Below are 27994 nucleotides of genomic sequence, written 5' to 3'. Positions count from 1 at the left end.
ACTCGCTGGGAGGGGAGGTGGCCCTGGGGGAGGTAGCCCCGCGCAGCGAGGTCTCCCGGGGCCGGCACGGCCCGTGGGTATTGCCGGCGGTCACATGCGGCAGGCGGGGAGGGGAAGCGCTGAATAATTGAGGAGCTGCAGCGCCCTCCTCCCTCCCTCCCTCCCTCCATCCCTCCTCCCTCCATCCCTCTCTCCCTCCCTCCATCCATCCATCCCTCCCCCTCCCTCCATCCTCCCTCCGCCCTGCGTGCTCTGCCGGGAGCCCGGGGTCGGCGCTGCCGGCGCAGCCCCCCCGCCCCGCCGGCTGCAGCAGCCAGCCTCCCCCGCGGGGAGCGCACCGCAGCACCGCCCGCCCGCTGCCCTCCGCGCCCGCGGTGAGTGCCCGCTCCGCTCCGCGGCCAGGGGAGGGAACGGGGTGCGGGGGGCGGCTCGGAGCCCCTCGGAGCCCCTCGGGGTGCGGGGGACGAGCGGCGAGCCCGGGGAAGGTCTGCCCGGAGCCCCGCCGGGGAGCGCGGCCGCGGCCCCCCCGCCACGCAGACGGAGCCGGTTTTCTTTAGGATTTTTCAAAGGGGGATTGCCGGCTGCTCCGGGCCACGGGGGACCTGGCCCGGGGGACCCCAGCCAGCTTCGGCATCGCCTTGCCCCGGCCCGGCGCGGCGCCGTGTTTACGGAGTGTCGGGGCACTCCGCGGCGGGGAGGAGGCGGGGGCGCCGGGCTGACGGCGCGGGATTGATTGGAAACGGGGAAAAACGGAATGAGAGCAGGGATACGGGATGGCCTGAGCGAAGCGACAGCTCTCGCTACAGGTGACCGCACGGAACGCTCCGCGGGAAGGTCGGGACGCTGCGGGAGAGGGGCGATGGGGGGAAGAGAATCCCAGAGGAAGGGAAACCGCGAGGGAAGCGGGCGCGGGCAGTGAGACCTGCGGGGCTGGTGACACTCTGGGGTCCGGTGGCACCCTCGGGGCCGGTGACACCCTCGGGGCCGGTGACACCCTCGGGGCTGGTGACACCCTCGGGGCCGGTGACACCCTCGGGGCCGGTGACACTCTCGGGGTCGGTGGCACCCTCGGGGCCGGTGTCGCCCGGCGGAGATGCTCGGGGGTCTGTCTGTCGCCCGTGTGGCCGCGGAGGCGAGCGGGCGCTGTCCGCGGTGCTGATCCCCGACGGGCAGCCCCGGCCCCGCCGCGACCCCGCTGCCCCCCGCACACAGACCCCCATCACGGCTCCGTCCTCCCCCCGGCGCCGGCAAAACTCCCTGCGACTTGGAGGCCGGTAATGGAGTTGGCTTCCTCTTTACGTCACCCCGACTCGGTGCTGTTTATTGATTCCACACGGGTATTTTGGAGCTGCCTGGTACCAGCCGCCTGCCCGCCTCGGCCCCGGCGAGGTGTGCTCCAGCAGCACTGTTGGAAAGCCTGATCTCTGTTCTCACAATTGCTTTGCAGCCCGGGTTTTGTGGCCTATTAAATGATAGTTTACACAGATCGACTTAGTGCCCTCCTGTCACAGGCTGTGCAGAGAGTGCTCTAACTCAGGGATTCTGAAATCAGCACCGACTCTGCAGAGGAGGGGGAAGCCGAGTCTGGCCGACCCCAGAGAAGATTTCTGTCTCAAAAGAGTCATGCCTGATTTAATCTAGCCTATTAAGTAATTAATTCTCCCAGTGTCCCTGAGTAGTAGGCAAGTACATTTTAGCGTGCCAAGGCATTTGTTTAACTGCCCAAAAACTGTCATGAGACTGAAAGTCTGATTGCTAAAGATATTTACATGTGTTTGTTTTATTGGTACACATTGCTAAGGCATGTGATTTACCAGAGTTGAACAACATACTGCAAACAAACAAAAACCCTCAAACAAGCCAAAAACAACACTAGGGAGAAAAGTTACCTAGATTAAACTGAGTATCTGTTCTTAAAATGTACTGCTCCATGGGGAATCCCTGCTGCGTGGGAACGAGAATTAGAGGCTCTTGCAGAGGTCCAAGATCTGATTACCCATTTTCATGTATCAAAGGTGGTAAAGTTTTCCAAAAAAACAGTTACTGATGAGTAGTAAATAATGCCAACAAAGAATCTTGGTCCTCTTGATGTGAACTCAAATATGCAGTACATATCTGAGAAGACAGCACAATGCAATTGCTGTGATAAGAGAAGCCACTGAACATGAACAAGGGGAAAAAAAGGATTGTTTAGTTGCTCTTCAGTATGTGGAGATGTAGGAAGGAAATTTTACCTCAGCCCTTGAAAACAGACTGCTAGAGTACAGCAGACATCAACAAAAATGTCAACAAAATTGTAAGTAAGGGAGGGGGGAAGGAAAGAAAAGCCAAATCCTGTCAAGGATTGGAGAAAGGTCCTTACAGTGGAGGAATTACAGCACCTGAGAACTCACTTCATTAAAAAGCAGGGTGGGAGGTGATGTGAATCCTTGAATCTAAGAGGCTCTACAGAAAGAAATTACCAGGCACTGAGTTATTCCTCCATCTGCCAAAGAGAGGCACAACAGGAACTTGTGCCGAGATGCTAAAGCCAAAACATTCCAGTTTAAGGGAGGGATCACGTATTTGAACAGAGGAGTGCTGATGACCTGATGAAGGAGCCATCAGAAAACCTGCTGGATTCTCCATCTGTTTATGTCAAGATTTGATGTCCTCCCAAAATATGCAACTTAGCCAAAGCAAGTCACTGGGCTCCCTGCAGGAGCAATTGCCTGGAAACTAATGGCCTGAGACTCAGACAGAATTAGCTCAGAGGACTTAATGGCACCTTAATTCCCCAAATAAAGCATGGAGATGTCACAACTTTATTTCCAGGTGCCCCAGCCACCCCTCTAGATAAGTACAACCTCCCCAGTGGGTGGGATTTTCAACCACATGCCAAGAGCAGAACAAATGACTGACCAACTTCTATTTTGAGTCCTCCAATTTTTCCAACTGGTTTCATAAATTAACTCTCCCCAGAAAAAATCTCCTTCTTTGTGCATGTTGCAATAAAGGGAAGCATTTTAAAACATAAATCACTCTCCTCAGGGAGTTATTCACGACTCTCTATTCAAGACATATCTTATCCTTCTCTAATTTTTTTTTGGATTATATGAAAATGATGAAAATTCATTCTTTGTGTAACTTCAGAGTCTCAGATGGGATCATATCAGAAAGGATTCCAGCCAAAATTATTTTAAAGGATATATTTGTAGGCTGATTTGACACTACTTCTTTCTGAAGACAGTCTGTTTTCTCAGTTCTGAAATCACGCACATATAATAAGATTTCTTCCATGTTCCCTTAAAGGCAACAGGAGATTTTCTAGCAAATTCAATGAGAACAGGAAACCCTCCTAATGGCTAAATTAATGGTTTTCCTCTAATGCCCTGCAACATTCAAGCAAATAGGATTGCAAGAACTTACACAAACATAACCACAATCCTGGGCTCTTCATGAAACCAATCAAACAAAGAGGATAACAGAGCAGTCTATAACTGACTTCTTAGCCCCCCAAATAATCAAAACTTTGCCTTCCAAGTGCCTGAGCTATTAAAATCATCATAATGTTTAAGCAGCATGTTGTTGTTTTGATTATTAAGACATTTTAAAAATAAGTGTAAAAACCAAGCAAATACCTCTTCAGCTGTGTGTAGCAGTGGGATCTGTACATCACACAAAAACAACATTAGCAGGTGGGCAGCATTTGTGTCTTTCACATTAATTTTAAAAAATTAAAAACCCCAAATCACTCCCAGATAGGTGCCCTCTGCAGTATATAAAGCCATGGCTGGGTCTGAGCTTGTCAGTCTGTGAGAGACAGTAGGTCTTGGGATGCAAAATATCCAGAGCCCAGAAATACAGCAGGCATTTTTAAGCTACGTCCTATGGATCTAAAAACCTGGCCAGAGTCTCACCTCAGTCCAGGGTGAGTCTGCTGAACTCATTAAACCACCCACGTGTAAATGGGAGCAGACTTAGATCCACAGAGATTCCTAAGACATTTTTCATTTACAAGGAATGAGACGTAGCTAAGCTGTGGTTGTCAACGGGAAACTGCCAAAATTGAAAGAACTGGAAACTGCAATTTTTCTCTTGCAAATGTTTCCCTGGTTTATTGAATAGCAGTCCTGCTTCCAGACTATGCAGTCATCTTCAGGGGACTGGGTGCTCTGGCCAGCATTTATGCAGCCACCACAGCCCATCCCTTGCTGTCACCAGGCTGGAACATCTCTGACAGAAAACTATTTTTTCCCACAATAAAACTGTCAGGGTGAAGCCCAGGCACTTATGAAACAGAGCCAGCGAGGTGGAGCCACACAGCACATGACTCCATTGTTTCTGTTCCTCTGCACAGTCACTGTATCAATAATTCATTGAAAGTCATGATACCATAAATTAAATCTACCTGGCAGGTGAACAGAAGAGCTTTTGCAGCACATGTGTTTCAAGCACCACATCCTAATTCTGAGAGCACAGAGTTACAGGATCAAAGTGCTTTGCTGCCTACAGGGAAATGGGTTTCTGTTGCCATGCTACAGCTGTCTATGGGTGTATCTGTGTCAAAACTTTAGTAAACATCTATAAAATCACATGTGTGGGCTTAGGGCAGCCCCTCTCAGCAGCCATTGGCTCTTGTTTGTTGGTGACCATGACCACAGTTAGTGGTTTGGTCCATTCCTCCTCCACATCCTCAGCTCCCTCAGAGTGGGCTGAGTCTTCCTCAACAAAGTTTTTTAAAGCTGAGGATGGTGACACCCTTTTGTGCATCACTTGCACACCTGGGCACATTCCACCTGCAGCAGCACAATTAAAACTTAGCTTTAAACGTGTGCCTGAGCATTATTGAACCAGGTTTTAATGATGGATCTGTTGACTCGTGCTAGATGAGCCACTGCCCTGTGGTGCTCAGCAATGCCAGGGTGGCTCCAGGTAGGATTTGGGAACCCTGGTCTGGTAGTGAGGGAAACATCTGTCTCTCCTGGCTGTCCCTCACTGTCAGGTGGGAACAGGCAGGAAGCACAGGTCTTGTGCTGCTCCAGCCCCAAAGCAATGTGCACAGGAAGCATCTGGATACTCCAGAGCCTTGTCTAAGACACCTGGGCAACAGCAGGTGTGTTCCACTCATTAAACAACTGGCTGGGAAGCAACAGGGACAGGGAGATGTGCAATTAATAAGTGGGGTCACCAGCTCTGCTCAAAGTAAATTAAGACAGAAAGAAGCAATATGTCAAGTTCCTTCGGCTGAGAGCTCTGGCACAAACAGGAGCTGCAGCAATAATATTTCAGCGTCTCTTCTCTTCCTTGTGTGTGAACACACCAGTGGAATTTTGCTTGCCAGGCAGGGCAGCACACCATGGGGACACTCTGCTGACTGTGGCTGGGAGACAAAATGTGCTGTCTCAGGGAAAGAGGTTGGGTTTTGGGGTCTTGCTGCTAAGGGAGGCTAAAAGCAAGGATGCAATTAGCTACTTTATGTTAAGGTAATCATGCTGGCTCACACTGATTCCCTTGTTACATAAGGACATCTCAGGCAGTGCATGTGCATTGCTGAGGAATATTATAACACTTTTGCTATTATCACTTTAAGAACACATAATATTTCATTTAGTTCTGCTTCTCTTGTGCCATCCTAGATAGTGGTTTAGTCTTCAATGTGAGTTTGTAAATCACTGGGAAACGTCAAAAAGCCCTCTTGCTACGGCGCCAGGTATTACTCACACTACACATCCCTTAGGTGTTGCAGTGCCTTTGCCTGAGTGATGATGATAAATGACTAAACACATGAACTCTATTCTAAATCATCATCTTTGATCCACTTGTGATCACATTACTCATATAACTGGTTGTACTGAAACGCAGCAGAATTACTCATGTAAGGCAAGGGGGTTTGGTCCTGGTGAACAAGAAGAAAAATGTAGAAAATTTAATAAAATCAGCAGGAGCTGCTATTCACTTACTTGGAAGTGCACTGAACCTACCTCAGGCTTCTATTGAGGAATTTAGAGACACAGATTACAACCAGCCAAATTCCACCTCCCCTGCTCAGGGCTCCTATTTGCATATGCAAAAATCTCCCGTTAATTTGCATATGCTACTACTGCTGCTTCTGGAATCTTTAGTAGGCTTGGGATTGAAGAATGCATCTTTCCAGCTTCTTCTGAGGAAAGCAGTTGTTTGAGAACCTCTCCTGCATTAATTAGCTGATAGCCAAAATAGTGGAAGCAGGGCAGCGAGGCATAATCAATTACATTTGTATAACTGCTGATGGAACACGATAAGTAATTAATGAGACCGTGTGCACATACAAAAGATAAATGCATTTGAAACTCAGCAAGAGCTGAACGGTGTTTGTAGGTTTGATGTGCTTACTGTGTAAAAGGCCAGTTCAGACTCCTACTGAATTATTACAGAAAGATGGAAAGATTGCTGGTGAGTGAGAGTCAGCATTGAGAGGGAAAAGCCCAGCAGTTTCTTAGTGGGGAATAAAGGGATCTCTATAAAACCAGCAATCTTCAAAACAAAACTAGAGGTTTAAAAATAGTGGATTTTCAGGTCCTGTATTTGATATACAGGGAAATTTTTTTCCGGTTTGGATGATGAAGCCAAAGTGTTAAATCAGTTCTTTACTGAAAGATTTGTGTTTTCGTCACTGGATGCAAAATGCTACCCAGAAACGAAATAAGTTGTCACAATGATGTATCAGCCAGACTCCCACAACAGTAAAAATCCATTTTGTTTAGAGAGCCTCACACATTAATAAATAATCCATTCTGTGAATTATGTCAAATGAAAAAAGCTTTCCTGTCTGGCCTGCAGCAAACCATAATGACTTTCACTCTGCGGTGTAAAAGTATGGATCCACCGAGGAAAGAAAAAGAAAACACAGCCCAGTAATTACAGAGATTTCCTCCTGTGTGTTGTTAAAGCAAAGACAATTTTTAAAGGAGTATAATTCTAGAAGAAACTGTCTGATAGCCCAGGTCTACAGCTTCAGTGATACAAAGGCAGCCCTTGTCCACTCTAACAGTGAGATTCGATGCAGAAAATGTGTTCTCTCATCAGAGTGGTAATTACTGAAAGTATAACCTACTACCCAAACCCAGGCAAAAGCTGAGAGCTGCAAACCCAAGGCTGCAACCACCCCACTGATGCTGCTGGCAGTTGCACTGCTAGAGGAATCAATGCCCAGCATTGCAAATGGGCAACTCACTATATTCCAGAAAAATCAGACAATGCTTTTCCTCTTGTGACAGCTCAGGGTCTGGAACTGCCAATCCCAAAACCCAGGGTTGCAGAAGGATGTGCCAGCATATTGGCAAGGCCAGGCTGGACGGAGCCCTGAGCAATCTGCTCTAGTGGAAGGTGTCCCTGCCCACGGCAGGTTGGGTTGGAATGAGATGATCTTTAGGATTCTGCCCAACCCAAACCATTCTATGATTCTCTATGAGACAAATCTGCACTCCTGGCCACCCAGCCCATGGTGTTTAAAATGCCTGAACTTCAGTGGTCACTACATCAGCCCTTTAAACAGTTTGAGCACCCAAACTTCCTTCAGGAGTTTCACATGTTCAGCAACACTGTGGCTCATTGCAGAAGGGAGGGGGAGGCTGCTCTCAAAGAATTGGTGTCAATGTCTGCACTCAGAATGCAAAATCAGTGCCACAAATGAGCATTTGAAAGTGCACAGAGCCTCAAGGGTCCTTCTGCAGACGAGCATGTGCAGGTAAAAAACCAATATTGACTTCAGCAAGGCACATTTAGGGTAGCATTCAACATTTTTAGCTTGGTTTCTCTTCTGCTTCTGTAAAAACCCAGGTAAATTAACCACCACACACTTCTCTAAGGCAGTGAATTTCTCCATTTTACTGATGGAGGAACAAATTTTACTAATTTCATGTGGTTTCACTACTCTCCTGGAGGGAGCCTGTCAGAACAGCCCCAAGATGTTCCTGGTTCCCCACCTCCTGCTCTGCTCACCCATCTATTGATTTGCCATTTCCCTGCCTTGTTACAGATTTTAAGGCTTTTACCTTCCCACCTCAAGACAACAGTGACAAACTAGACCTTTTTGCAAACATGCAAATTGATTATACCTCTTTCTCTGCAGTTCTCTGATTTATTACTTTTTTTCTTTTCTTTCTGGTGGTTAAATAGCTTTTTTGCAAACCCAAATGGAGCACTTCATGAATATTGCATTATTTACAGCTCGGCACACACAGACTTGTATCTGTCATACCCTGCATCCATTCCTACACCATTCTGCAATGTGGGAATGATTGGTACCAGTGCAGAAAAGGCAGAAAACAAGTGGAAAACCAAAATTCCTTACACTGGACTCCAGCAAGAGGATTTACTAAGGGCAGGAGATGTGCCTGCAGGGATGTGCATGAGCATCTCCAAAAGGAACATTTCAACTTCCATCCCACTCAGGCTGTAAGAACTGTAAGTGCTACCTGCAAATGCATCCAGCTCCTAGGAAGGAGGAAAACACTGCTCCTTCCAGTCCCAGAGCTGTTTCTCTCTAGCCTGGTGCTCCAGAGGATCCCAAAGGACCCTGGACCAGATGCTTGTGAGGTTGGCATGTAATTAATCCTGGTAAAGTTTAGAACAACTCAGTATCAAGGGATCTGCTGGCCTTCCCTGTGACAGGCTCTAATTTCACCTCTGAATGCCTCACCTATTCTCCCACCTCATCCAGGCAGGAAGATGAGCCCCCAGCTACCAAAACCTCCTCATTGCTCACCTGCATGGGCACAGATCAGTGCTCAAATATTGATTTGCTATTTACTGAGGAAAAGGGAACCACCAGCTGCAAGACAGAAAGAAGCTTTAACATCACTCCCATCCTTCCCTCTGCCTTTTCCCTGATTATCCAGGCAATCCAGTCTCTCCCCAACAAGGACAGCAGTTAAACCATCACACTGTATCCCCCCGGAAGGCTGGAGAGAGGCAAAAATGGGTGATTTCTGTGTACTTGCTAATTATATCACTGGATTACACATTTATGCTCTTTTAACTCTTGCACTGGAGACTAGAATTGAAAGTTCAGGAATTCCTGGGGGCTGCCTCTGGGTGCATGGCACCCTTGCCTCATGTCTTTGGTCAAATTAAACATTTCCTCTTTTATTTTGCTTATTTGTCAAAAGAGGATAATGATGTTTAGCCACCTTACAGCAGTGCTAACGTTGCCAAAGCCCTCAGTGTAACACTGATGGAAATAGCATAGAAAAGTGCTGTTCAACCTCTCCACTTCCATTTTGCAATGAACACACACACAAAATATCCCATTTTTTTCAGCTGATGCACAGAGAAAGTCGGTCTTAAACCTGAAGTATTATCAGTGGTTTAATTTAGCGACAACTGTAGTTTAAATTAACCACAGCTCCTCTCGAACTGCTCAAGCAGAGGTAAAAAAGGAAAGATTAAAAATAAGAAAAGCCCAAAATTACTAGCAAAGGCAAAAGGCCAGATTGCTGGAGCTGGATCGGCAGGGACCAGCCCTGGCTCTCGGCTTTGTGCCTGGCTTTTAAATCGCTTTAAGGAGAGCCGATGATGGAGACAGAGCCAGCTTTTACAGTGGCAGCCCAGCTGGGGATCAACACTGTAAAAACAAGCACATAAAGCTCCAAATCAAATCGCGCTCGTAATGAAAACATTTCGGCGGCGAGCAGCCCCGGCAGAAGGCATCCCTCCGGTCGGAGCTGCTGCCCTGCTCCCGCATCTCCTCGCTGACGTCAGTTCTGTCCCTGCTGGAGGAGCTGGAATGAAATTCTGTCCCTGTGTCCCTCCAGACAAACCCTCCTCACCGCCACCGAGCTCGCAATTGACGGGAAAAGGGAAGGGCAGCACGGGGGTCAGGTTAGCACTTTTGTTCCTCTTTCTCTTTTTCTGGGATTGCAGAGGGGATTGCTGCCAGGAGGTACTTTTTCCATCACCTTGAGCTGCCTCCAGCATCCCCTTAAGCCTTTGGGGCTCCATTTGCCAGGGCTGATGCTCAGGGCACACAGTCCCTGCCCGGGGCATGCAGTGGGTCCGAGGAATGCTGCTCCTCCACCATAAATGCCAGTGTTACTCTTGCTGGAATCCACAGCAGGCACTGCCTTGGGGTTTGACAGGAACCTGCTTCAATCCCAAATTTCTTTAGCACAGATCCCCTGGGCAAGGAGAAAGGGACTTTACGCCTAAAAACCCCTGCAGCAAACTGGGCGCTGGGTCCTGCATGCCAGGGACACATCCATGCTGACCCAGCTGCTGTGGACATCAGCAAGCTTTCCTCTGCAATAATTACTCTATGAACCATAGAAAACCAGGGGAAATCCACCCTTTTCCTCTTAATGAGTGGCCCTGCCTGGCTTTCCATCAATACACCAACAGGAGCTCTCTTTTTTCCATTTAGCACCATCGATATCCTGCTCCTTGTTGCATTCCAGCAGAATTTAATAGAGATCTTTGCTCAGGGATACCCCTACAGACTTCTGGACAGAGAGGAGTCATTAACAGAAAAATCAAAAGCCATCCCAAGGTGCAGATGTGGTTTGGGGACACTGTCTGGAGCAGCTGGAGCTGTGGGGGATGATGAGAATGGGTGATGCTGGGTGGGCACTGTGCTGCATCTCCCCAGCTGAACAAGTTTTACATGAGAGATAATTCAGCATCGACCCAGGCTCTAAGGAAGATCCATGCCTGTGAACACCTAGGCCTTTCCTTCTGGCTTGATTGCAGTTTTAGTCAATTCACCCTGATGAAGAGGTGTGTTTTGGTACAGTGGTGCTGACAAGTGGGTGGTGGCAGCAAGTGCCAGCCAGTGAGGAAAACTGACCCCAAGATGGTGGAGAGCTGAGCAGCTCCAAAACATATCTGCAGCTTGTCCTCTCTGAGCCACAGCTCCCTTCATCTTCCTGCGTTTATGGTGAGGAGAGCAGATTTTAAAAAAACCAAACAACAAAACAAGTAAAAATTCTCTTTGCTTCCCACTGTGTGCTCCTAGCCAGCCAGGGTTAGTGGAGCAGAGCAGAAGTGAGCTGTCTCTGCCCCATGGAGATGACTGCCTTCCCTGACATATTTTTTCATGCTTTCAAGTGGAGTGAAAGGATGTTTTCCAAGCTACAGAGCAGCAATATGCTGATCTCGCTTAAACATCTGGAATAGTTTTGAGTGACTGCTTTAATTGAATAGAGCAGCAATTATAGAGTTATTTCATTTCAGAGGTTTTGAAAGGGGTTTTCTTTTTCCTTGATTATTTAGGAGGAGCCTAAACTCCATGAATTGCAGGGCTTTGTTGGGCTGCCATACAGGAGGATCTGGTCACTGCCGAGCCCCAGGCAGCTGGAAAAGCTCAGCAGTTTAAATCTGGGTGCACCACTAATCCACCAGACAGTTCCTGCTTTAAATTTAAACCATTTAAAATATTTAGGGTTTTTAAAATTATTTTAGCAGTTAAGATTATTCCAGGATGAGACTGCCAAGTCTTCTCTCAGGTTTCTTTGCAAGGCTGATGAGAAAGTAATTTCTACACCATGACGTGACTTGAGAGTGAACTGGGCTGTCCAAATCAGTAATCTCTCTTTGGTTTGAGGAATACACTGATTTTTCCAGTGTGGACATTAATTCCTCCAGTAAGGAGCGTATGCCATCCTTCCCAAAGCCTTCACCAGGCACTCACAGTCACCACAGACAGGGTGATGAAAAGATTGAGGTCCCAGCCCCCCTAAAAACACAGGGGGGTCTTCCCATGCTGGAGCATGACCTGGTGATGGGACCAAGGACCAGCCTGAAACTTTGGCACCTCCATCCCACACCATCCTACTTCTTCTGAGCTTCTTGACTAGTTTAAGTCAATTTAGTGCAAACTTTTGCATAGCAGCCCAAGTCTTTCAAACTCATCTAAGATTATCCATAAAGTTCAAGGAAAATAATTAAATAAAGGATGGAAAGTGGGAAGCACAGAAAGACCCCTTTTCCAGCCCTTGCACCAGAGGTGCTGTGCTTTGGGTAAAAGGAGGATATATTTTAAGGGGTTTTGCTTAGAGCTGTTGTTTTGCACATGGCTAAAACACATCCCTGGCAAAGCAGAGCCAGCAGCTCTGCACACAGATGCAGAGGTTTGGCACTTGGGAACATGGGTTAGTGGTGAACTTGGCAGTGCTGGGTTAATGGTGGGACTTGATGATCCCAGAGGTCTTTTCCAAGCAAAACAATTCTATGTTCTATGAGAGCAGCTCTGTTTCATCCTGGCTGGTGCAGAACTGCTCAGCTCTGGCTCAGCTGCCCCTTCCAACACAAACCTACCTTTAAACCAGAAGGTAAAACCTCACCTGCCCATCCCACAACCAGCTGGCTTCTTGAGCTACCCAAAAGCCAAATCCAGGTTTTATTCTCAACCCAAAGATCCACATTTGCTCTGGAGCAGTAATGATTTCTCCTTATTATTATTCCTAGCTAGAACATGCAGCCTTCCAGCCTGTGGTTGCTTGAGGTAAAAAATTCAGCACAATTTGAATTATGATCAACCAAAACATGTAATGAATGCCGTGTTTCATTTAATAAACTTCAGCAACACAAGGCTGCCTGGTGGACACAATGTAATTTGTTTTGGATGTAAAGATGGAAAAAAATAATTGTTTTGTCTTCAAGGCAATTAAAATAAAAGAACATTTCTGTATTGACAGGAGAGAAGCTGCCAGGTTAAAATTCATATCTAATAAACTATTTTTCCTGTTCCCTCGTATTAGCTTGCAGATTGTCGATTCTTGTTGTTTTGCTCAAAGTCAAGAAGTCATCACGTGTCACTTGGAAGTCACTGCTGCTGGTACTATGAGAACTACACAGTATGCTGAAGAACAGCAGAAAGGGAGGGAGAGGGGAATGGCAGTTGCTGAATAGTTAATGAAAATATGAATGGAGATTAAAAAAGCACGGAGAAAGAGAAAGCCAATACAATGCCATGTTTTTTGAGACAATCTTAGTGCAGATGGGCTCAGGCAAGATAATTAAAAAATATTAAAAATGGCTGCAGCTGGCCACGCTGTTGGTCACTCAAGCTCTATCCCCACCAGGCCCCATTGTGCCACGGTGGCCACCAGCACCTCAGAGTTACATGTTGCCATCATTATTTTTGGTAGCAATTAAGCCATGTAAAGAGAATTTGGAGGAAATCAGGTTCCTGCTGCTTGTAGCATTGTAGTGATGGCTGAGTCTAAACCATGTGAAGATAACTGAGGGCAGTGCATCACTGCTGTACAAAACAGCTGTGGTGGGGAAAGGAGATTCCTCCACAGCAGTAGCAGAGCTGGCAAAAGCAAAGTTCTGTCTACACTGGAGCTCAGCGAAAACCAGCTTAGGGTGACCTTTTGCCTCTTCCTCCTTTCTTTGCTCTTTCAGTCAGTAACAATCCTCTCTCTTGCAGGGCTGCCGGCGCAGGATGGAGATGCAGCCTCAGCCCTGAGCAGGTGTTGTGACACCATCAGTGATCAGCTCTGCCCAGCCCAGCAGCAGCCATGAGTGGGTTCTTCTCCCGGCTGGACCCTCGGCGGGTGCCCTGGGGGGCAGCAGGCCATGCCCTGCGCACCCGAGTCCTGCGCACCAAGCCCGTGGAGTCCATGCTGGAGGGCACCGGGGCTGCGGCCACCCAGGGTGCCCGACTGGCCAAGGTCCTCACCACGCTGGACCTCATCTCCCTGGGCGTCGGGAGCTGTGTGGGCACTGGCATGTACGTGGTGTCCGGCCTGGTGGCCAAGGAGATGGCAGGGCCTGGGGTCATCGTGTCCTTCATCATCGCTGCTGTCGCGTCCATCCTGTCAGGTGAGTTTGGTTGGGATTTTGAGTGACATGCTGTGTCCTGCACTCTCTCCTTCATGGGGGGACACCTGCTCAGCACACAAACTACAAGGAGGTAGCATGATCCCCACAGACTAAAAAACCTCTTCCCACTCATCTTAGGCAGCTCATGGGGTGCCCAGACCCTCATTGCACAAATATCAGACCAAACCTTGTACTGGGAACCAGCAGCCCCAGGACAATTATCCTGATGAGCTGCCAAAGGCTGCCACAAGGATGGAGCCTGTGGGCAATATTTCTGAGACATTTGAGCGATTTGCAGTGCGTATCCCAGGCTGAGAGCATGGCCAAGCCACAACACTGGGGAGCTCAGTTCCAACAGGAAGGATGTCAGTGGCTTGGACAACACTAGAACCAGCTTCTTTTGTTGACATGGCTAACAGTTAAAAATTCCTCAATTAGTTTTGGAGTTGATTTCATTGGCTCCTATTCACGCAGGGTCAGTCTTTGAATTTCCAAACAAAAAAAACCCAACAAACAAATGTGCAGGGAGAGACAAGTTATGTATTTTAGTGAAAACATGGTGAATTCCATCTCCTCCGTAGGAACCCAGCTGAGCATATGGCTTGAGCTGCACTTTCTACATGAAGCCAGTACTGCTGGCATTTGTCCTTTCCAGATCAGTGCTAACACGATGATGTGATGTTCCTGCTCTCTCTGCTCAGAGGACTTTGCATGCTGTGTCTGTCTGGTATCCAGCTTTTGTCTGTGGGTTGGATAAGGAAACCTGAGCAAATGGCAAAGGGCTTTGATAGAAGACAGGAAGAGCCAACACAGCAAAGTGACCCAGATCAGCTTTTCAAAACTCTGGATTTTTGTAATGAGATGTGGAAGAACCTCATGCTCTTTCCCTGGAGTTTGCAGTGCTGCTCCGTGGAGATCCCACTAAAGTCCATGCAAGTTTGAACCCCTGATGTCCCTGCAGCCCAGAGGCACAACCCTGGCACAGCCCAAGGATGACCATCACGCTCTCTCCAAAGCCCACAACAAGAGCAGAGAGCTTGCAATGAGATCCAATGCTTATTTGAGTTCCCAACACAACTGAACCAAAATGCCTGCTTTTTAACCAAGGCAATAGATAGCATCATTGTCTCTCCTTCCCCACTGCCTGCTTTCTCTCCTCTGCAAAGGTTTTGTTGGCCATGGTGCAAACCCAGAGCACGCAGAGTTTGGGTGTGTCTCTGCTAACACAAACACACTGTCCTCCAAAAGGGGCTTTTTCACCCCGGACACAAGCCTTGCCCCGCAGCAGGGGCTCCTCCTGCCTTCGTCCACAGGAGCCTGCACTGCTTCCCACTCTGCTTTCATCTCCCCTTGCTTTTGTAGCCCTGGGAAAGTGTTTTGTCAGGGATGCAGTGTTTTGATAGTCTCCTTGGCTGCTTCCTCACTTCATCGTTAACGCTGCAGTTGTTTGTAACTGCAACACTCTTTTGGCAAGGAAAACCAAGTAAGAATTCAGGAGCTGGACAGGCTGTTAGACCCACTGGGGATGTGATTCCAGCTCTCCCATCATGGTTGCTCCTAGTGTGCCAGGCACTGAGTTTAGACAAGTGTGCATGGACAGATTTTAAGGAGCTTTCCCTTCATCCATCACAGACCACTAAGTCAAACCCCACTACTTGGAAAAGGGAGCCCAGGAGGGTTTTGGATTAAAAAAAAACAAAACAAAAACTAAAAATAAACAAACCAAAACCATCCAGAAAGTCATCCATCTCCCCTGGGAGACAGCCATAGGGAAGCCCTGCCACTGGGAAACCTCTTTGCACTGTTCAGCCTGGTTTCAGATAGGGACTTTTCCAATTTCATTTACTCAACAAATTCCACTTACGCCTTCCATAGTTTTAAGCAACATGTACCCCATCAGGGTACTTAGAGACACACTGAAATTGATTTAGCTGATAAATTAAATCAATCTCTTTTATTCTCTCACTAGGAGGTCTTTCATTCAGGTCTCAAGTAGAAATGTTTGCCCAGCAACCCTCCACAACATCTCCATTGCACAACAGGCTTCTTCCATCAGCTGCAACTGCCAGGATTCCCCAATCTGAACCCTATGTTTATCCAAAACCCCTCCTCCAAAACGGCAAAAATCAGCAGTTTGCATCTCACCCAACTCCATCACTCTCTCCACAGCCTTTTCCACCAGCTGTTGCTTGTCCCTTTGGTGATCATCTCTCCTGAAACAATACAACTTTGTTTGGAGCACAGTGCCACACTCTTACCTTATACTTGAACAGGACCAGGCTCAGCAGCAGCTGAGATGCATGATGGAGCAGGGAGGAGCTGAGCATGTGCCTGAGGTGCTGCCTGGCTGTGGGATGAGGGCTGAGGGGCTGCACCTTCAGCTGCCTGGGTGGAGCTGGAGAGATGGGAGTCCTTGCTCTGGGGGAGCTTTATGAGCTGCCTTTTATATATCAGCACATGGTCATCATGAAGTGCAACAGGCAGGCTCAGTGGCTTGATGATAATAATATGTCTGCCTCAATAAGTTGGCTGCTCTTGGTTGATAAAGTATGGTCCCTCTGGATTTCTTGTGTGCTAGCATGAGTTATTTGGTGTTACCTCCAGAGCAGATGAAAGGCTTCTCTCAGAAGGCTTTTTTCACTTGAAACATCACTGCCACCATGACAGTGCTCTGTGGGATGTCTGGTGGGTCCTGTGTAGCCTTTTGTGCCAAGCATCAGCTGGAGGGTCAGCATCCCCATCACAGCCACCACCATGCCAGCACACCAGAAGCACTACCAGTTTCTCATGCCACCATTCATACTGTCTGTTTTGTGGATGGGATCTTGGAAGAGCCAATGCCATGGACCAAACCACTCAGCTGTGTTTACATCCTGCTGAACAATGTCAATAACTGCATAATTACACCAGTGTAATGACCATCACACCAACTGCACAAGTGTAGTAGATATTCAAGGAAAAGAAATGGTCCTCTGTAGAGTGTTTGTGCTTTCAAAAAACACTGTTGTCTTGTTTTCTGCAGAAATTGCAAACACTCTTGATTGGGGGGAAGAAGAGAAATCTGTCTCCAAACTCAAACAGTTGAGCCAGGGAGGATGTGCACAGACTCCTCTGCAGCTCCAGAGCTGGGCTGGCTGTGCAGGAGCACTGGGAGAGCTGCATCCCTCTGGATGCAGGGGAAAAATGTGCTGAATAGCCCGGGTTGCCAAGGAGTAACAGAGGAACACAGTTTTATTGTGCATTTTGAGTGTAAAAATAATAATAATGACAATAACAACAACAGTAATAATAACACAGTGTAGATGCAGCAGAGATTAGTATATTATATATATGTATATATATATACACACATATGTGTAATATATGCTGATACCTAATGCTGATATTCATAACCTATTGCTGTACCCAATGCACCATGAAAAACTGCTCTTCTATTTTGGGATCCTAGTAGAATAATCAAAAACTCAAACATTTTATACATATTCATTTCTTTGCTTTGGCATTATCGTTGTGTATTGTTAACCATCCTCTTCAATCATTATCTTGTCGTTGGCTAAAAGGAGAGCTGCCTCTAAGAAAGAGTATATATTTTAAGGCCATCAAAGAGAGAAACTAGATACTTGTCCCCATCAGAGCATCAGTTTCATAAATCATTCAGGCCTGTAGTTATCTGTGAACACTGTACCTTTGCCGAGTGCATGCATTTTTCATCAGCTTTGAATAATGACTGTCGGTAGGGCTGGATGGATGATGGAAACGTCTTGTGGCTCCTGTTGGGCTGCTTTACAGAAATCAAGTTTTGAAGAGTCCCACTGCAAAGCAACCCGCATTCAAGTTAAGCACTGGAATATAAAAATCCTCCAATATCAAGAAAAGAAGCACCACCAAATTCATCTTAAGAGATTCAACAATTCTGTGTTTGTACTGTGTAAAAACCTGCACTTAAAGTAAGAGCAGTCACCTCATAACATTTTTATAAATTATTCATTCCCCTCTCTGTACTAAACTGATTGCAAATTTGAAGCAATTATTATCTTCTAAATGGAGAATATCAGTTGATAGAGAGCTCAATAATTACTATGTGTTTACTCAATGGTAGTAATGGCCTTAACCAGTTCACCCACATGAACTTTACTAGGGTCTTTGGGGCAGGGGCTTAATCAGTGTTAAACATGCAGGACCCTTCCAACACTTGTCCTGAATAATATTTGGGGAATTTGAGACTAAGTACATCCATTCCTTTTAAATAAAAGCTAATGGTTGTTTTAATACATCAATGTGTCAGGGTCAGGTTTTTATTAAAAATTATCCTGACATAGTAAGCACACAAGGAGTTCGGAAAGTATTAAAGTCTGCTGAATTATCCTCCCAAATATTTCCAGTTAAACACTTCATTTTGCTTTTCTTCTCTTCTTCTACACAGTTGGTTTTGCAATTATTCTTCAGAAGATTAAATATAATATTTTTTAAGTGTTAAAATAACTTACATTCTCTATGTAACATGTCTTCCAACTCCTCTTGCTTGGGTATGAACAAGAGCAGGGATGATCAGGGAAGTGCTCATGCCTGGATCTGCAGAGCAATAATGGAGGATGAATGTCTGGAAAGTGGAAGTTTGGGGCAGGGAGAGGTGTAGCCTTATGTGAGTCGTCTTGTGACATCTTCCTCTGGCATGAGGCTGTGCAGCACTGGTCCAGGATCCCATGTAAACATCTAGCTGGTTTGAACTGTGCCACCTCAAAAAAAAAACCCCATCGCAGCCTGATTTTGGTGGAAATTTGTCTGGTTTTAAAGCCAAAAAACTGGGGTTCACCACGCAATATCTCTGTGTGTGTTTCTGATGTTGACTGCAGCCCTGACACCTCCTAGCACCTCCAGATGGGTGGCACCAAGGCACTTTTACTTTTTTCATCCCCAAACCTCATTTTCCTTACCGCTTCCTATTTTTCTGAACAGGTGTTTGCTACGCTGAGTTTGGCGTGAGGGTGCCCAAGACCACGGGCTCTGCCTACACCTACAGCTACGTGACCGTGGGGGAGTTTGTGGCGTTTTTCATCGGCTGGAACCTCATCCTGGAGTACCTGATCGGGACGGCCGCGGGTGCCAGCGCCCTGAGCAGCATGTTCGACTCGCTGGCCAACCACACCATCAGCCGCTGGATGATCAGCAGCGTCGGCACGCTGAACGGCCTGGGTGTGTCCTGCTGAGCAGAGATACCTCCATTAATTAGGGCCTGAAAAGTAATTGGAAGCCCGTCAGGAGTCAGACATGGATATTAGGCTTCATTCATTATTTACCGTCTGTCTGGCTCTGGTGCTTTGCCTTGGCAGCCTGGCGCACAGGCAGGATTTGAGGGGATGGGAGCCATGATACTTTGAGCCCCTTTGGGATGAGCTGGCATTTAGAATATATGCACAGAAATAGTTGAATGTCAGAGGGTAAGGACAGCACAGAAACACTTCACCCAGGGCAAACTCTCAGCTTGGTCCCCTTGGGGCACATGCAGAATTTTGTTAGAGAGCACAAGCTGATGTTTGCAGTGCTGCCATGGACTGGGGGCTGTGGTGGTCCTGCATGACCAGCAGTTCCAGAAACAGTCCATGAATCCTACTGGTGAGGAAATGATCCAGCTGTCCTGTGCCTGTGTCATGAAAACTCCATGGCTGATTGATTATAATGAGTACTTGGCAGATACATGTTATGCAAACTGGGACATGATCAGTGGTTTTCTGCTGTCCCAAAAGTCCAAATGCTGTCTTGAGACATCAAGATTTACCACCTTAATTAAACAACTTCAGCTAGCAGAGGCAAGGGCCTCTGGAGACCACCTTTGCAATGAGACCAAAGAGTTCTGCCAAACTTCAAGGTCTGAAAACTGTTTAAAACTCCCCCACAGAGATCTGGATATTCTATGGATGGAGAGTAACACACCTCTTTTCTCTCACCTAGGAAAAGGAGAAGAGTCATACCCTGACCTTCTTGCTCTGGTCATTGCTGTCATCGTCACCATCATCGTGGCCATGGGGGTGAAGAACTCGGTGGGGCTGAACAACGTGCTCAACGTCATTAACTTGGCAGTTTGGATCTTCATCATGATTGCTGGTCTGTTCTACATCAAAAGTGAAAACTGGGCTGAAGGGCAATTCCTGCCGTTTGGGTGGCCAGGGGTAAGTCCTGAGCACACAGAAGGACACACAGCACCTAAGTGGTGCCACACACTCAGCTTTACTCATGGTGTACACACCCTACTTCCACTGCACCCCCAGATCCCAGCCCTGCTAAATCCACCTGTGCTTTGGCCAGGAATCTCCAAATCCCAGAATGCAGGCTTGTATCCGGACCTGCTCACTCTGACAAACCCAAAGAGTACTGCAATGCTTTGCCCTTATCTCCTAACTCCTCTTTAGAGTTAACTATTCCAAAATGTCCTTCTGCAGAGCCAAACCCCACATGAAAGCATCCCCTAGGAAATGCCACTAATTGCCAGGCAATGGAGCAAAATGCTGTGGCTATGTGAGACAGGGCGCTCCAGAGAGCTGGCTCAGCCTCTGTGGAGCAGGGAGATACTTTTGTTGGCTGGTTTTCAACAACAATGTTCTCAAGCATTTGTTTTGAGCACTTCATAATGCCACCTGCCAGTACTTATTTTATGGATGTTCCCTCAAAGCTTACTGAGAATTTGGACATATTTGGCTTTTTTAGCTTGCTTGCACTGGTTTTTATCCAAGGATGAACAGAGACTGAAAATATCTCAGCTGGCCTAAACCCAAGATAATTTCTCAGATTTACACTGCTCGACTCCATTGGGGTTTTGTGCAGAAAAATAAGCACCAAAGTAAAGTAAACCAAGAATCTTGATTATTGAAAGGGTCCCAAACTGCCATGCAGTCCCTACACCGTCCTTCAGTAAATCAATGCCTCTCTGCCAGACAACAACAGTGAGGAGAAGGGCACTGAGGCTCACTGGAGAGTAGAGGTCATATTTACCTTTGGGTTGTGCTTGGCTTTTTGTGCCATACAATAGGAGTGAAAAAGAGAAAATATAAAATATCTGTTTTGCTCCAACCCAACGCACCAAATAGCTCCTGCAAAAAAAAAAAAAAGAAAAAAAAAGAAAAAAGAAAAAAAGAAAAAAATTAAAAAGTAGTTTTAAAAGATAGATGCATACCCAAAATACATGAAACTCAGTAGGGTGGTCTCACCCTTTTCAGCTGGTTCATTGTCTCATAAGTTGTTTGTAAAAGTAAATCCACCAGGCACAAGCATGAGATCCCCAGGAGTGTAGGGGATACTTAAAAAGGATAATTACAGACAGTCCCTGAGAGAGGTGAGTTTTACTATGTGCACTATCACTAGGCAGCTGAGATGACAGAGGTGTGATGGACAGGTGGTACCCAGCAAGCTGCCTAGGTATGCAAGGGTTTCACAGCTCCAGATCAGTTCACTCACAGCCAGGCAGCCCTTACCCTGCTCCAGCGTTCCTTTCCTATAAATGTCCTCGCTAATATTGTATATTTTAAAAAATCACATTAAAAAAAATAACCAAACAGTACAAATAATTCCTCATCCAAGTGCTCCAATGTGTGCTCCCAACCTGCCTGCAGCTTCCAAGCAAAACAGGGGTTGTTTGGGAAGCGGCGCACATCTGACGGCTGCTGCTCTCTCCTGCTTCCTCTGCAAGCGGATCTTGCTGCCACATGAGACATCTTGCAAAGGCAGAGCATGTAAACACGTTCCAGATCCCTACTCATAAAAATGGATTTGGGGTGGAGGATTGTGAAAGCAAAGCTGGATTTGGTTGATTGTCTGCTCTGTCACTGGCAGGATCAGCCAGCAGATTCAGGCACAGGTTTGTGGGGTGAGCTGCAGATGCCTCCAGTGGCTCAGGGCACAGGTTAAAATCCTTTCTCCAGGCCAGATCAGTGGGTTAGGGGTGCTCCCAGGGTCAGTCCCCAGCTCAGTGTGTGCATCCCCTGACCTGCCCCCACTCACCCTTCAGCTCAGACATGGCAGAGTTGGGCTGCTCCATTTTTGCTCAGCTCCCTCTCCCTGGCTGGGTGCTGGCCTCCCTCCTGGCACCCAGATGTTTGATCCTCCCTGCAGGTGCTCAAAGGGGCGGCGACATGTTTCTACGCCTTCATTGGCTTCGACATCATTGCTACCACGGGAGAAGAGGCGAAGAATCCCAACACCTCCATCCCTTATGCCATCACAGCCTCGCTCGTCACGTGCTTGACAGCTTATGTGTCGGTAAGTAGTCCCTACACAGGTGTGAATGTACATAAATATGTATGCATGTGTGTATATATATATATTTGTACCATGTGAGTCCCCTCTGGGCACCTGCACAGTGCCTGCCAAGGCTCCCCTCAGTTTGTCCCCAGGCTCCTGTCACCCGACAAGACCCCTGTGCCAGCTGCAGGGACGTGGTGGCAGACGGCTTTTTTTCTCATTCCTATCCACAGCTATTTTTGCACCCAGGAGAGCAGTAAAACAGAAGGAGCAGCAGCATTGCAGCATCCTTTCTCCGTGTTTCTGGGAAAAGCAGCACTGCCTCTGCTGGAGATATGGGAGAGGATCCAAGTGAGGGGAAGGATAGGAAGGGATGGCTGTGTGAGATTCCACTGCTCTGCACCCCAATAAAAGCATGTCTGTGCTCAGAGATTTTCCTTGCAAAAGAGTAAAAGTTAGTTATGAAGGAGAAAAAACATTTCTGATCATTTCAAAGAAAGTCACCCACTGCTTTTCATGCAGGGGAATGGGTTTGTCACAGAAACAAATTCTTTGACTCACATAGGGCCAGAGTGTTGCTCCAAGCAATGCAGTCTGGATTTGGGGTCTGCCCCAATATTATTCCTGCATGTGAATATAGCCAAAGTGAGTGTAATTAACCCTGCCAGTCCCACCAGCCTCACCAGTCACACCAGTCCCACCAGCCTCACCAGTCACACCAGTCCCACTCGACTCCTGCATCACCACTGAAGCAAGGTTCAAGCATCCCCTTCTTGCCTTTGGATATCAGAGACCAAGTCCCCAGAGTTTTCTGGATTAACCACCCCACAGCAAAGCTCCAACAGTCCTAATTTCAGCATTTTACATCCCCTCCACAAGGGACATAGGGATACAATCCCAATCAGACTTGAAATTTTTTGGATTTTCATTCTTGAGAAGCAGCCCCCACACCCTGAGAATCCCCAGCAGCCCCCAGTGCTGCTGCTGACACCTCTGCCCTGCTCCTCTCTCCTTCCCCAGGTGAGCATGATCCTCACACTGATGGTGCCCTATGATGCCATCGACACCGAGTCCCCACTGATGGAAATGTTTGTGGTCCACGGCTTCTATGCAGCCAAATTCATCGTTGCCATCGGGTCTGTGGCCGGCCTGACAGTCAGCTTGCTGGGCTCCCTCTTCCCAATGCCCAGAGTCATTTACGCCATGGCTGGTGATGGGCTGCTGTTCAGGTCAGTCATGTCCATGCTGGCATTTGTTTTTTGCCTCTTGGGATCTGAGGGGAAATTGTGCTGGGGGGCCCTGATACCCTGACAGTATTGCCACTGCAGGGAGCAATGGGCATACACAGACTTGGTGGGTGCAGAATGGGGTACATGCCAAAGCAATATCCTGTGGGGAAAATATGAGGAGCAGTCTACCCTACAGTTTCTCATTTAGTGCTGGTACCTAGAGATTCTGATTATGTGAGGATGAGTGCTCAATTCAAGAGCTACTTATAAAGGAGTGTAGTTTATATGGATAAAATCTGGGTACTTGCAAGTGTCTGAGTGCTCATTGCAGAGATGCTCAGACCTAGATCTAACTCCAGATTCAACCTCAGCAGTGTTGCCAGTCCCCAGCTGGAGTTGAAGTTCCAAAAAGCAACAAGACCTGAAGGGATCCCCAAGTCTGTCCCCTGCAACTGGGAAAGGGTTTTTGCAACAGGAAACCTCTGTGATTTAAACTTTCTGCAATTGTTTTGCACTCCAGGTTTTTGTCCCACGTCAGCTCTTACACAGAAACCCCTGTGGTGGCTTGTATCGTGTCAGGCTTCCTCGCAGCTCTGCTCTCCTTGCTGGTCAGCCTGCGGGACCTGATTGAGATGATGTCCATCGGCACCCTGTTGGCCTACACGCTGGTGTCTGTCTGTGTCCTGCTCCTCCGCTACCAGCCCGAGAGTGACATCGATGGCTTTGTCAAGTTCCTCTCTGAGGAGCACACCAAGAAGAAGGAGGGCATCCTAGCAGACTGTGAGAAGGAAGCTTGCTCCCCTGGCAGTGAAGGAGAGGAGTTCTCTGGCCCACCGACCAACACGTGTGGGGCGAAAAATCTGCCATCACTAGGAGATAATGAGATGCTGATTGGGAAATCTGATAAATCAGCCTACAATGTGAATCACCCCAATTATGGCACAGTAGACATGACCTCGGGGATAGAGGCAGATGAGTCTGAGAACATCTATCTCATCAAGCTGAAGAAGCTGATTGGCCCTCGATACTACACAATGAGGATCCATCTCGGGCTGCCAGGTAAAATGGATCGTCCGACCGCAGCCACCGGCCACACGGTCACCACCTGTGTGCTCCTGCTCTTCGTCCTGATGTTCATCTTCTGCTCCTTCATCATTTTTGGGGCAGACTACATCTCTGAGCAGAGCTGGTGGGCTGTCCTCCTGGTCGTGCTGATGATCCTGCTCATCGCCGTGCTGGTGTTTGTGATCTTGCAGCAGCCAGAAAACCCCAAGAAGCTGCCCTACATGGCTCCCTGTCTGCCCTTCGTCCCTGCCTTCGCCATGCTGGTGAATATCTATCTCATGCTGAAGCTCTCCACAGTCACGTGGATCCGATTTGCCGTCTGGTGTTTTGTGGGTGAGTCCCAGATTCATTTATTTTAGTTTTTTAACTGACACGCTTTTGGAAGGGTGTTAATAATAACAGCTTCCCTAATTAGAGTGCACAGGCTGATGCCAGGGACATAGGCAGTCCTTTTCATCTGCCATTTGCCATCCTGAAGTTCTTAGAAATCTCATTTTATCCAGCCCCCGAACCCCAGCTAAATGGAAAGTTACACCTCCAGAAAACATCAGTTTCATGGAAGAGAATGACTCCATTCAAAGGTGACTATTTTGATGGCTTTTTTGACGCGAAGTAGGCGGGTTCTGGAAACTGCTTCGCAGGCAGGTTTTGTACAGAAATCAGCCTGATTTCTTGCTATGTCACCCACTTGAGCTCTTCAACAACCCACACCACTATTTCAGCACTGCTTTTCCAAAGCCCAGAGCTGCCCAACCCCAACAGCCCTGGGAAAGTCAGATCTGCAGACTGTATCTCCTTTCAGTCCAAGTTCTTAACTTTGGGGCAGGGGCATCTTAGGACTCACAGACTTTGTTGTGGACTCTATTTTTCCCAAAATTGAGGCTTTCTGACATGTTAGAAGGAGTCCAGCATATCCATAGTTCTTTACATTGCAATCCACTTACTCCACAAAGCCCAAAGAAATAGAGTAGCTCTCATAGCTCCTCCAAGCCAAGCCATGAGCAGGAGCTGCCACCTGCATTTTTGGGCTGGAGAAGACCTACTCAGAGCTTTTTTGGCCCTTGAAGACAATATGTGAGGCTGCAAATCCAGAGAAAGCCCTTCTACCTGGAAGAAAAGATAACTCAAAAGCATCAATTTAATCTGCTGTGGTTAAGCATTTTTTGTACCTGTGGGTACAACTAATACCTCTTGGGCTGCCAGCAATGGCAAAAGTCAATTAAGCCATTGCATTAGTTGTGATGAGCTCCACCAGCCTATCCATGGCTGTTGGGGATGTTTTTTCTGTCAGAGATGTGTGGTTCTCATTTAACTTTACATCAGTCCCCCATGGCTAGCCCATGGCAGGTGGAGTCTGGATTTCCCTGTGCACATGTCTGGGGTAGGTTAATTCCACAATGCACTGGAAATTAGATCTCTGGAGACATTTGCTGCCAGGGAAAGCTTTTATGCAGGAAGTGAGATCACATAGGGCTAGCAGGGCTAGTGGGTCCAACCCTCTTCCTCTCGCCCACCACAGGTCTACTGATCTACTTTGGCTATGGGATGTGGAACAGCACACTGGAGATCAGCGCCCGGGAGGAGGCTCTGCACCAGAGCACCTACCAGCGCTACGACGTGGATGTCGACCCCTTCTCTGTGGATGATGGCTTCTCCTTCGCCCCCGAGGGTGAGAGCTACCCGGGCTGGGGTCCTTCTGAGGACAAGGGCTTCTCGTACCAGCAAATGGCGGATGGCAAGGAGAGCCATCGGACAAGTAGCAGGTCGAAAAGCAAAGGCCGGCACAAACCGCCATCAGAGGCTCTGATTGCCAACGACGAGTTGGACTACTCGCCTGAGTAGCGGGATGGGCAGAGGGGTGCCCCACCGCCCAGGAGATGAGGAAGGGTTCCCGTGGCTCCCCTGTCCCACCCCATCATCTCCAGGTCCTCCACCACCGCCCTGCTCACCTCTGGTCCTTGGGACACACTCTGCGATTGCTGTTGACCCCGAACCAAAACCACCCGTGGCCCTTCCCAGCTCCACCAGTTGGGTCTTGCTCTGGTGAATGCTGGTTGATCCCCCAGCACTGGCTGATCTCCCAGCACCAGCTGCACCAGTGCAGGCAGCGGAGTGGGAGATGTGCCAAACCAGGAGGGTGTTGAGAGGTGGAAGGAGCCACATGAAGGGACAAGTCAAATAGTCTGTGGGGAATGTCCACTCGATGGCTGCAGTGTTGGGATGCTACTCTTACATTTTTGGCACTTTCTTGGCTTGTGGGTTTTTTTTCTTTTGAGCCACCTGGAAGTGATACCTGCACCAGACAGGTGAGCAGGTGCAAAATGGAGATGGATACCCTCATCCCTGGGCGTAGCTCAGAGATGGATAGTTGGTTCCATCACACAGCATTACCATGGCCTGTTCTGGCTCTGTGCACACAGCAGGGCTTTCCCCAAGTCTATCCCCACATCCCAAACCCAAGCACCCCAAATACTGTGGTTCAAAATTAGTCCATGTTTCAGTCCAACCTTTAAGTCCCATCACAGCCAACATCCCAAACCCGTGGCTGGGAGCCGATCCCGTTCCTGGTCACAGCGAGGGCTGTGACCCACTCTTGGCTCAACCCCCCTTGTAGGAATGGTCAACAAGAACCACACACGGTTCCTCTGAGCATCACCGGTCTGAGGTTGGGTACTGCTTCCACCACTTCGTGTCTTTTATAAAAATGACTGTGCTGTCATTCCCTCACTGTGCTGGGCACCTTCTAGTTCTCACTCTGCCTGCAGTGCTCCAGTCACTCATCCATGCCCTCACAAAACAGCAGCATCCGTGGGTCAGCCATATCTTGGCAGGGCTGGGCCATGGGTGGCAAGTGGAGAGGACCTGGTGGCCGAAATGTGTCTCCCTACTGCCGTCTGCACCTTGTACTATTTTCTCTGTTTCTGACCTTGGCTTGGTGGGTGCTGTATGAAAAACACTGAAATGCTGCTCATTCCGTAAGTGTCTGTATTTGGTGGATGTTGAACCCCTTGAGCATGGCCATGGCCCCCAGCAGTGCCATCAGGTTCCCTGTTGCCAATGTTCCCACAGAACCATCAGTCAGCGGTGACAGGGTTTGGTCAGTGATTAGCATCATGTCCAGCTGTGGAGCCCACCATGTTTACTGTAGAACACCGTGGTGAAGGAATGTAATTTTGAATAAATAGTAACCAAAACCCATCAGACAGCAACTCCCGTCCTCCCCCAGCTGCTGAAGGTCAGGGGCTCCAATGCAGCCCACACCAACCCCCAGTACCCTGGGCTGCTACTGGCATCCCAGGGGATAATATAACACCAACAGGGGCAGGATTTCCAGTATGGAAATATCTTCGTGGATACTGAGAACCATTAGCCCTCTGGTTCACTGGATGAGGCTCAGGCCCCCAAAACACCTTCCTGGCAATGTGGGCAAGCAGGTGCAAAGTGTGCCAGGACCTGTGCCCATCCCCATCACTCCTAGGACTCAAGGGCTTGATGGAGAGGCTCTGCCTGGGGCTGCAAAAGTTTGCCTACAGCTCTTGTCCCAAACAGTGACAAACTACAATCCTTTTCCCAGTGGAGAAGAGCATCCAATTCTGCAGATCTTAACCTGGAGCATTCTGGGCAAGCCAAGGGATGTCTGGCCTCTGCAGCAGCTTCAGAGTGGGAGTGAGGATTTGGCTAAA

The 27994-nt window shown here is 48.0% G+C and overlaps 1 protein-coding gene across 2 annotated transcripts; it reads left to right on the top strand.

The window, feature by feature from the left end:
* The first annotated feature begins 214 nt into the window (after positions 1–214).
* On the top strand, positions 215–27285 carry SLC7A14 (solute carrier family 7 member 14). 2 transcript variants are annotated; one of them, XM_085069012.1, is made up of 8 exons: positions 215–374; positions 13391–13785; positions 18742–18978; positions 19735–19952; positions 21889–22035; positions 23038–23246; positions 23767–24644; positions 25831–27285. In XM_085069012.1, exons 2-8 carry the CDS (start codon positions 13482–13484, stop codon positions 26151–26153), a joined length of 2316 nt encoding a protein of 771 aa, XP_084925138.1. In that variant the 5' UTR covers positions 215–374; positions 13391–13481; the 3' UTR covers positions 26154–27285. The 2 variants fall into 2 exon arrangements, with proteins under 2 accessions (XP_084925138.1, XP_084925139.1); XM_085069013.1 differs by lacking the exon at positions 215–374 and adding an exon at positions 726–806.
* The last annotated feature ends 709 nt before the right edge of the window (positions 27286–27994 follow it).

This window comes from Lichenostomus cassidix, chromosome 9 (assembly GCF_008360975.1).
Source record: "Lichenostomus cassidix isolate B80296 chromosome 9, HeHo_3.0, whole genome shotgun sequence".
Classification (NCBI taxonomy): Eukaryota; Metazoa; Chordata; class Aves; order Passeriformes; family Meliphagidae; genus Lichenostomus; species Lichenostomus cassidix.
Note: the sequence above shows the minus strand (reverse complement) of the source record. Positions and strands in the feature narration are given on the sequence as shown.

Coding starts and splice junctions, on each gene's coding strand:
- SLC7A14 (XM_085069012.1), top strand. CDS start 13,482: ATGAGTGGGTTCTTCTCCCGGCTGGACCCTCGGCGGGTGCCCTGGGGG. Junction 18,979..19,734: donor CGGCACGCTGAACGGCCTGG/GTGTGTCCTGCT, acceptor TCTCTCACCTAG/GAAAAGGAGAAGAGTCATAC. Junction 19,953..21,888: donor TGCCGTTTGGGTGGCCAGGG/GTAAGTCCTGAG, acceptor TCCTCCCTGCAG/GTGCTCAAAGGGGCGGCGAC.